Source organism: Calliphora vicina, chromosome 5, assembly GCF_958450345.1.
Source record: "Calliphora vicina chromosome 5, idCalVici1.1, whole genome shotgun sequence".
NCBI classification, from domain to species: Eukaryota; Metazoa; Arthropoda; class Insecta; order Diptera; family Calliphoridae; genus Calliphora; species Calliphora vicina.
In genome coordinates, this window is record NC_088784.1 from 8,606,453 (window position 1) to 8,617,977 (window position 11,525).

Consider the following 11,525-nt stretch of genomic DNA (forward strand, 5'->3'; position numbering starts at 1 on the left):
AACAGAAGCTTCAACTACTGATGAAACAACACCAACAGAAACCACTGAAACAACAGAAGCATCAACTACTGATGAAACAACACCAACAGACACAACAGAATCATCAACAACTGATGAAACAACACCAACAGAAACCACTGAAATAACAGAAACTTCAACTACTGATGAAACAACACCAATAGAAACCACTGAAACAACAGAAGCATCAACTACTGATGAGACAACACCCACAGAAACAACAGAAGCATCAACTACTGATGAAACAACACCAACAGAAACCACTGAAACAACAAAAGCATCAACTACTGATGAAACAACACCCACAGAAACCACTGAAACAACAGTAGCTTCATCTACTGATGAAACAACACCAACAGAAACCACTGGAACAACAGAAGCATCAACTACTGATGAAACAACACCAATAGACACAACAGAAGCATCAACTACTGATGAAACAACACCCACAGAAACCACTGAAACAACAGAAACTTCAACTACTGATGAAACAACACCAACAGAAACTTCAACTACTGATGAAACAACACCAATAGAAACCACTGAAACAACAGAAGCATCAACTACTGATGAAACAACACCCACAGAAACCACTGAAACAACAGAAACTTCAACTACTGATGAAACAACACCAACAGAATCCACTGAAACAACAGAAGCTGTCACTACTGAAGAAACAACACCAACAGAAACCACTGAAACAACAGAAGCTTCAACTACTGATGAGACAACACCAACAGAAACCACCGAAACAACAGAAGCATCAACTACTGATGAAACAACACCCACAGAAATCACTGAAACTACAGAAACAACAACTACTGATGACATTACAACCGATGAAACCACTGAAACTACAGAAACAACAACTACTGATGACACTACAACCGATGAAACCACTGAAACAACAGAAACTTCAACTACTGATGAAACAGCACCCACAGAAACCACTAAAACTACAGAAACAACAACTACTGATGACACTACAACCGATAAAACCACTGAAACAACAGAAGATTCAACAACGGATGAAACAACATCCTCAGAAACCACAGAAACTACAGAAACAAAAACTACTGATGACACTACAACCGATGAAACCACTGAAACAACAGAAGCTTCAACTACTGATGACACTACAACCGATGAAACCACTGAAACAACAGAAGTTTCAACAACTGATAAAACAACACCCACAGAAACCACTGAGACTACAACCTCCAAAACTACTGAATCTACAACTGCTAAGTGTACCCCAGAAAAAGAAGCTACAACGGAAAAGTGTAGTTCGGAAAAAGAAGCAACAAAACCTAAATTCAATCGAGCACCAATATTAATGCAAATTAACAGAAATCAATTAAGAAACACTTACCACGGATCATATTTTGAAGGACCATTCTTTTATAAATCCAATATAACAATGACTAATTAATTTTATTTGCTGAATTATTAAATATTTGCCCAATTCACAATTGATGTCGTATTGTTGTTGCTTTGTATGTCATAAATATTTTTCAAACAAATTTTTCGAAACAAAAACAAAACATTAATAAAAAGAATTACGACATACAACTCTACAACACAAGTTGTGAACTGGGCAATTGTTTATTATTTTTGTAGAACTGCTGTAGATTAAGCAACCCATAAAATGTGTGGAATGTGCAAATCTGTGTAAGAGATCTAATTTTTTTATCGTATTAAAATGCAGTTTTGCAAATTCTATACATTTTATGGGTAGTAGAGTCTTTGCTGTATTGATATGGACAAAGGAAGAGTAATTATTCTGTGTGACTTAGTATTTCAAGTTTTCAATTATTTTTAGTTTATTTTTTTGACAATAGATTCTTCTATTGTTAGTTTTTATGCTAATTTCTCACGTTTGCTTAGAACTTTCTAAAAAAGAGCAGGTATTTTTATGATAAACATTCAATTGTTTTTGTAGTTTTGTAGCATTAAATTGAAATTATGTATTGAAACATTAAATATTTAATAAAACGGAAATTCATCAAAAAAAAAATAACAAAAAAATTATTTGGGAAAACGTATATATGGTGTTGCTGAAAACTTGCTGCACTAGTTGAAAGTTAATCCATCAGGAAACATGAATTTATTTTGCTTTTTGCTAATTATATGTTCTGTGAGCTTTTCAAAAGCCTATACAAGTTCCAAAATGTATCATACGGAATATGCTGAAGATTATTGTGTACTGGGTAATACTCCAGTGTGTGCCACGAATGGTCATGAATATTTTCGTTTGGACAATGAATGTGAATTGAATAATTTCAATACCAAACAATTGGAAAAGGCCCAGTTGGGTAAGTGGTTTAAAGTTTAATTTCATTGGTAATTGTTGGAGTTTTTAAACGATATTTTAACATTCTGATTTGCTTGCAGTTTTATCCAAAACATCTATAGAGTTTTGCCATCCTCCAGCTTCCTCCTTAACTTATAATCAAGCAAGCTATAGTACTTACTGCCCCCAATACTGCAGCAATACCTTCAAACCTCTCTGTGCCTCCTATCGCAATGTGCAACGTAATTTCACCAATGAATGTTTATTGAAAAAACATATTTGCGATACCAAAGAAAGTAAGTTTTGTTTTTAAAAATAAGTTTTGTATTAATAATCTTTGATTATATTTTAGATTGGCAAATCATATTGAATAGCACTTGTGTGGCAGCCTCCTGTCCCTTAAATGGACAAGAAGTGTGTGCCTCTTTTAACGGTTATACACAAAGTTTTCCAAATCTCTTAAGTTTATATGGTGACATACAAGCGAGAGGAAAAAGTAAGTGCCGCCTTCACCTTAAAAAAGATAAATAAATTTGAATTACTATTTTATTTCAAGATTGGCAAATTTTGAATGTGGGACCCTGTCCTTGCCCTGAGGACTATAGGCCTTTATGTGCTCATTTGAATTGCACGTCCAAGACTTTTACCAATGAATGCTATTTAGAAAGGGAAATTAAGAATGGAAGTCGTAAGTAAAATTATAAAGGGTTTTCTGAAGACAAATTTTATTTCAGATTTGTTTGTTATTTTTTTAGACTGGTCTTTATTATTCTATGGAGAATGCCCCGAGTTGCCCACCACCAGAGCTACACCCAAACCAGATAGTCCTGCAAGTGCAGACAATGATGTGGATGAAGGGGTAGAAAGTGGGGATGGTCCACTGGATATTGAAAGTGCTGTAGCTGATGCCTTAAGTGCAGAACCCAAAGCTGTCATTAATAAACCTGTCTACATAGTTAAGAAAAACGAAATAACTCCCCATATCCCTTTACCACAAGTATACCCAAATAATCCCCCTGGAAAGCCTACTAATTATTATACATCCCATAGTCAGCACAAGACCTACAAGAATACTTACGAAAAACCCCATAAAAAGATATATGAGAAAGTCAACACTCGCCTGAAAGATGTATATGCTGATGCTAATCCAGAAATTTATGATGAAAGCTTTTACAATTATGTGGTCAATGTTAATCCTCCGGATTATCAAAGTTTTTTCAAACCACTAAGTGCTCCTCTAGCTGCATCCGCTATTTCTCTAGTTTCTTCAGCTTACAACAATAATGATTATTATGCTCCTAAGACTATCACTGATGTGAACTATCAAACTCACTATGCTCCTAAATATAACCCAGTTTCATTTAACTCCTATTCCAATATAGCAAACAATAATTATGCTGATAATTATGTTGATATATCAAATAATAATTATGCTGATGTTAATTATAATGATGAGGATCTTTATGATACTTTGTATGGATCTTTTACATAAATGTGTATTATTGTTTCTTATTATTTCAAATAAATATTTTTCTTATTCTTTTAATTTTATTCGCCTTCATTTATCTTTGAAATTTAAATAGTTCAAACACTGTTGCCTACTTATTTAGTTAAGTCACAAACCCATTGTGTATCATTCACAATAACATCATTATGGTTTTTGGATTTGCTAAGATGCTAATAAAAACTCCGCTACATAACTAAATGGCGCTGCTGTGCACACTTAAAGAAATTATTGATAAAAATAAGTAAATTTAAATTGTAAATTTAAAAAAATGTTCAATAAATAAATAAATAATTTGAATATATACTTCATCTTTAACAAATGCCCCATTTTAATGTGAGTGTAATTTATTGAAAAGTCTCTATATATTGCTGAATAATTAATGAATTCATACTAGCACGAATTGACTTAAAAAGTTTCATTTATAATATGATTCATAGAGAAATAGACATATAGACATATAGCGGAAACTAGAAAAAACTCAAACTAAAAAATTACACAAAATAATCACACATACGAGTATTGTTGTTGTTTTCAGATTGTTTTAATTACTAATACATTTTCATTATTTAAGTTTTCGACAACTGAGTTAGGTCTTTGACAGTAGAGTTTCCGATCTATATGTATTTATCTATTGTATGAGTAATTCTTTAAAGTATGAGTAAAAATTAGTTCCAAAGAGTTTCACTAAACTTTTTGTTAATAAAAAATAAATTCGATAATTCCAAAATTAAAATGTTATAGCTAATTTTAATTAATTTTAAAACTATCAGGCCTGTAACACATTTATTTCGGAATAGTTTCAATTCCGTAGTTTTTATTCCGATCGATTTCGTTTCCGTATAATTTATTAATTCCAAAAATAATTAATAATTCTGATATTAATTTGACAGCATTTTTTATATTTTATACAAAAGTGAAGTTTTTGGTTCGGAAATTAATGAAACATTTTAGAAAAACAAATAATTACAATGAAATATCAATTCCACTTTGATATTTCATTCCGAAAGAAATTTTCGTTTTACTTTTTCTGAAGAAGCGAAATACGGAATTAATTCCACTTTCGATCGGAATGAAATTCTGTGATAGGCCTGTTAAATGTTTTTCCAATAAAGTATATTTCAATTTAAAACTATGGATCGATAATGTAGCAATTTTGAGAAAAATATTTTTTTACCAGAGTTTTTGAACAAAATCTCGATAAATATGTATCCACACCATTTCCAATTGTATTTCAGAAGTTTCAAATTGTATATCAGAAATATCTAATTGTATTTCCAATTGAATTTCAGAAATTTCCAATAAAATTTTAGAATTTTCTAATTGAATTTCAGAATATTCCAATTATATTTCAGAAGTTTCCATTTCAGAATTTTTAAATGAAATGAAAAATTCTAAATACAATTGGAAATTGTTTGACAATTCTGAAATATAATTGGAAATTTCTGAAATTGGTGTAGATAGAGGTAAAGCTTTAATTTAATGCGTAATGTTTTGCGGTATATGTTCAACTACTGGGGTTATAAGATTATATTTAATAAACATCGGGGTCTCATAAAATGATTTTCTTAAAGAAATTTTTTTCTGCTTAGGTCTAGGGTTAGCACTTGAGTGGCAAGGGTATATTTAAGTGTGTCATATTCTGCATCGTTATAGATAGCGGTGTCGTTGTATGTTGGAATCAACTTTCCGAAAGTGAAATGAATCGGCCTAAATTAGAGTGATATAAGCAAAAAAACGTGACTTTCTCGATTTTTCACCCAAATTTTTTTCAACAAAATTTATTTTTTTTATACCCTTCACCTTCGTGAGAAGGGTATTATATGTCTTATATGTTTGCCATTCCATTTGTAATTTCCTTAATATAATTTTCCGACCCTATAAAGTATATATATTCTGGATACTTATAGATAGCGGATAGGCCATGACCGTCTGTCTGTCCGTCTGTTGAAATCAATTTTCTAAAGACCCCAGATATCTTCGGGACAAATCTTCAATAATTCTGTCAGACATGATTTCGAGAAGTTTCCTATTTAAAATCAGCAAAATCGGTTCACAAATGGCTGAGATATGAGGAAAAAAACAGGACAACCTCGATTTTGTACCTATTTTTGACTTACATATATCTGGATTACTAAGTCATTAATATAGACAATATGGATATCTAATGATAGATATTTCAAAGACCTTTGCAACGATGTATAAAGACCATAGTAAGTTGGACCTACAATGGTTCAAAATCGGAAAAAATTATTTTTAACCCGATTTTTTTTTCACCAAAAAAAAAAATTTAAAAAACAAAAATTTTTTTATTTAACCCAGTTATGCCGACGGCTTGAGCTTGATGATTTTAAAAGTACTTTTATATTATTTTAAAAATTTATTGAAAAAAGTGGTTTTTTAAGTCGTCCTATATATAGGGCTTTGGGGTCACAATAAAAAAAATAAAACGCAATAATGAAACATTCATGCATATAACAATCAAGCTACTCTTCATAAATATAAATTCCAAAAAAATGTAGTATTTATTAAATGTACAAAATTTTACTTTCAGTACAAACGAGATATGTCCATAATGACTATATATGGGCATTTTGAAAATATCACAAACTAAAAATTCAATAACTCAAAAATAATGCGATCACACAATCTCCCATGAGGTAATGGTGAGTACTAAGTATGTGAACAACAAAAAATGGTATTTTGATAAACGTGACGTATCCTGTAAACAAGAACTACATATAGTACAGTCGGCATATCTGGGTTAAATTTGAAAAATATTAAAATTTAAAAAAAAAAATTAAATTAAATTTTTTTTCCAAAAAATGAAAAAAAACAACTTTGTACAGAAAATAAATTTTGTTTACCTAGAAATATTTAAAATTTGTATTTTGAAGTATAATTTGAAGAAGGGTATATGATGCTTTAAAATTTTTCATAAGAAATTTTCGCTATTTTTCACCCAAACTTTTTTTTAAATAATTTTTACCATTTTTTTTTCACCAAAATTTTCACGAATATATCATTCATAGTGGTTTTAATATTGATCCATAGAAACTAATTACATATTAATCAATAACTATGCACTTACCTTTTAATATCACATTCCATTTTATCGCTAATGGAATCTTGTGAAAATTGCTCATCTATGGAATTATAAACATTTTGATCAACGGTTGTATCATTATAACAAGAACTACAGCTGCACACAGAACGCTGAGAACAACACTGAGAACCAGCGCCATATAATTCGGTCATTGATAGAGAAAAATTACTCTCAGTTTCATAAAAAGAATCATGATTTGAGGGTTTCTTGGAAACTTTGCCATGGGAACTATAAGAAATAAAACAGAAATGTTAACATTAATAAATAATAAGTATAATTAATTAGGAAACTCATGGAATTTACCTTTTACTCTTGGTATCGGTGATAACATTCCAAGTGCGATGTATTAAATACAATAAAAATAATACTCTGGAAGTTTCACCATTGGGGGGCGGTGGAGTGGTGGGTGTTGATTGCAACTGGGGCTTTTGTGTGGGTAAAGTTTTTGCTGTAGATGGTTCTAAATCATCATCATCACCACCAACACCACCATTTAACACATTGCGATTGCGTGCCGGCAGTGTTTTCGATCTTAGTTCATAGTGATGTTTGGCCGCTTTGCGTTGACGTTGCAGGCTACTTTTATTGAAGATGGAGGGGGTGTAGCTGGTGGAATTGCGAGATTTGCCACGATTTGTGATTGTATTGCCCATAGTGTGGAAAAGAATTTACAGCTAAAAGAAGAAATGAGAAAGTATTTTTTTAATAAGTAGAAATTGTGTGTATTAATAAAAACATGATCTTTATTACAGAAGTTCCAAGGTATTTTTATTTAGCCATAAATTTTAATGATCTAAATTGTTAAATTATTTATATTTTACTTTTAATTAAACAATAGTAAAACCAAAATATGGATTTTAACTCAATTTGTCACGATTTTCAAATTTTGTTTAGTGATCAAGTGATCTTTCTCTCAAAATTGTTTAGATCTTAAAAGAAATTGAAAAAGAGTTAATTTTTTTATGACTCATTAACTTAAAATTTCCAAATGAGGCCATTTAAAACATAGTACAATGTCTATAAAAACTTTAGTCAAAAATTAGAAACTATATAAAAAAGATTAATTTGAAATTAAACACAAATTAAGAAAATTGTCATAAAATATTTACAAGCCATAAAACACTTGATTAAAGCAAATGTTAGTGGCCAGAACATTAAACAAAAATGTGAACAAAACGTACTTGCAACGGCTTTGGCACATGAGGTAGGTCAATACCATAAAAAAATGCGATAATCTGAAACAAATATTATTGACACAGCTTGAGGTAAATTAAATTTTAACTCAATTTTGTAAACAAAAATTCAAAAAGTAAAAACTTGTTTTTACCAAAAAAACACAAACTAAATAACACTTCATATAATAACATCAATTGTATAATTTTTGTTAAAAACCCAAACACTCAAGTGTGAATTAAAAACATGCTAACAGCAATTTTTATTACTCTTTATTATGAATTTGACATGTATCAACCACACATGCCGATCATGTCTTATAGAAAGTAAATTGATCGTTTATGATAATAATAAAAATTTTCTTCTTCTCCGTTTCATAATAAATAATTATTATTAAATGAATTTGTGTATCACTTCATCTAATTCATATGTGTTTTTATATTTGTCTTTGAAAACTTGATCCAAAAAAAAATTCGCACATCTTTGTCATTTCATTCATCGCTAATGTTGTCTGTTTGTGGTATTTTAATGAAATTGAAATCTTTTTTAAATACACACATATATAGTATTCGTACATGTTGTTTGCATCTTGAAATTATGCGATAATTATATGGAAATTTACGAATGAATGAGTGTAAATGCATTTTTTTGCTAGCCCACTTTAATCTGGCTTAACATGGGGCTGGAGGAATTTTTGAAAGAAGTGATTTTGTTCGGTGGGTCATTTTGAATGGAATATATGAAAGAAATTTAATAATTTTTATAATAAATAGAGGAGTTATATTTGGAATTGAATTTGGCGGCTTCAGCATAAACCGGTTTATGACATCTGCAAAGAAAACTTTGTCTGGAATCTTCAAGAAAGAAAAATAGCCTAAGACTGTAAGGTATCTGTAGTAAAAGTTTTGATTAAAACGAGGGCGGGTCAATAAGTCCATGACTATTTCAATTTTCCAGAAAGGACAACTCTGCTCCTGTCAACAGATATCTGTCAGTTGACGCTTGTCAAAATTTGAACAAGCTGCATTATTGAGTTTGTGCTTGACAGCCATTAATAGCAGACTACCTCGTGAATTGAGGAGAATTTGGAAAAATGGTTAAGATCACGAATTCTATGTTATGTCCTTTTCACAAATTTTAATTTGTTTTTATTGATTAATACAAATTGAGAAAAAAGAACAATCAATCGATGAGAACAAAGCTTCAGAACTAGACTTCTAAATAGTAAATTATACTACTTTATCGCTACTTTGGAAGGTTTTTTATTTGCAGACTAGAAAGTTTTCCATATACGTATATAAATTTTTTCATTCAAGAAATCCCAATTAACAAATAGGAATAATTATTCAATGATATCCTTGCATCAAGCTCAGACCTTAATAATTTACACTTCTTTGGAAGTTCTTTATTTGGAGACGAGAAGTTTTCCAAAACTTTTTATTATTTCACTTAATGAATGAATTAAGAAAGAAGAACAGGCATTCGATAATAACTCTGCATACATTTATGAACTTTGCCCTACTAAATAATAAATTATTCAACTTTTTAACTTATTTGGAACTTAAATTTAATTTTTAAATACGTATAAAAAAACAGAGAACAATAATTATATAATAACCCTGTTCTGAGCTGTTCTGAACCTTCTTCTTATTTGTTTCTTCATTGGAAATTATTTTTTTCAGGCTAGAAGTTTTCCCAAATTTTCAAAGAAGAACAAACATTTGATGATAACCCTGCATCAAAAATTGTCTTCTAAATAATAAATTCTACTTCGTTCCCCAAATTTTCACTTTTTCATTCAATGAATATGAATTAAGAAAGAAGAATAATCATCACTTCTTATTCACTTCCTTGGAAGTTCTCAGTTGCAGATTAGAAGTTTTTCAAAAATTAAATTTTTGTGTACGAATCAAAAAAAACAGAGTACAATAATTCGATACCATGCTTCCTTCATCTTTGGAATGGACTTTTTGGGAAGTTCTTTTTCTCAGGCTAGAAGTTTTCCCAAACTTTCAAAGAAGAACCAACATTTGATGATAACCCTGTGTCAAAACTTGTCTTCTAAATAATAAATTCTACTTCGTTCCTCAAATTTTCACTTTTTCATTCAATGAATACGAATTAAGAAAGAAGAATAATCATCACTTCTTATTCACTTCATTGGAAGTTCTCATTTGCAGATTTGAAGTTTTCCAAAAATTTAATTTTTGTATACGAATCAAAAAAACAGAGTACAATAATTCGATAGCATTGCTTTCTTCATCTTTGGAATGGGCTTCTTGGGAAGTTCTTTTTCTCAGGCTAGAAGTTTTCCCAAACTTTCAAAGAAGAACAAACATTTGATGATAACCCTGCGTGAAAACTTGTCTTCTAAATAATAAATTCTACTTCGTTCCTCAAATTTTCACTTTTTCATTCAATGAATACGAATTAAGAATGAAGAAAGAAGAATAATCATCACTTCTTATTCACTTCCTTGGAAGTTCTCAGTTGCAGATTAGAAGTTTTCCAATAATTAAATTTTTGTATACGAATCAAAAAAACAGAGTACAATAATTCGATACCATTGCTTCCTTCATCTTTGGAATGGACTTCTTGGGAAGTTCTTTTTCTCAGGTTAGAAGTTTTCCAAAACTTTCAAAGAAGAACAAATATTCGATGATAAACCTGAGTCAAAAGTTGTCTTCTAAATAATAAATTCTACTTCGTTTTCAAAAATTTTCACTTTTTTATTCAATCACTTCTTATTGGCTTCTTTTGAAGTTATCTATTTGCAGACCAAGAAGTTTTCCCAAATTTTCTTCATTTAATGATTACGAGTTAAGACAGAAGAACAGCCATTTGATAATAACCCTGCATCTAGTTATTTTCTAAATAATAAATTGTACTACTTTTCGCTTCTTTGGAAGTTCTTTATTTGCAGCATAGAAATTTTCCCAAACTTTTCATTATTTCATTAAATGAATGCGAATTATGAAAGAAGAACAATCATCGGCTTGTTGATCAATATCATTCCGTAGATTCCAAGGAGATGGACGTTATCACGTTAAGGATCTGAATGTAAACATGAACATTTTGTTGAAAGTTTGAAAACTTAAAAATTGCCAGAGTTTGCGACATCATAAAATTAAGGATAAACACCGATCATCAGTTATTGTATCGAGAGATGTGTGTCCTAAAGTGTTTTTTTGTAGTTATTTCAATAAAATTCCAAACGAAATGTTTATATCAATTTTGAATAAACAAGATTTCAGACTTAAACTGAATTAAATAGATATTTTCCTCCAAAAAAATTAAGTGAAAGTTAACTGGGTGTTTGAAATGTCACTTAATACATTCGAGCTAAGTGGAAGACAGCAGGAGTTATTGGTACACTACTCAATCAGATTGTTTTGAGTACCAGGGCACTGTAACATATAGGGAAATGAGAT

The 11,525-nt window shown here is 30.3% G+C and overlaps 1 protein-coding gene across 2 annotated transcripts in view; it reads right to left on the minus strand.

Annotated features, from left to right (window-relative positions):
* mwh (multiple wing hairs) overlaps positions 1 to 7,590 on the minus strand; it is a 147,931-nt gene extending 140,341 nt beyond the window's left edge. For both annotated transcript variants that reach the window (XM_065513558.1, XM_065513557.1), the window contains exons 1-2: positions 7,225 to 7,590; positions 6,907 to 7,149 (exon numbers count right to left, since the gene is read on the minus strand). In XM_065513558.1, the coding sequence (XP_065369630.1) occupies positions 6,907 to 7,149; positions 7,225 to 7,574 (593 nt within the window). In that variant the 5' untranslated portion in view covers positions 7,575 to 7,590. The remainder of the gene's footprint in view (positions 1 to 6,906; positions 7,150 to 7,224) is intronic.
* Positions 7,591 to 11,525: the final 3,935 nt, after the last annotated feature.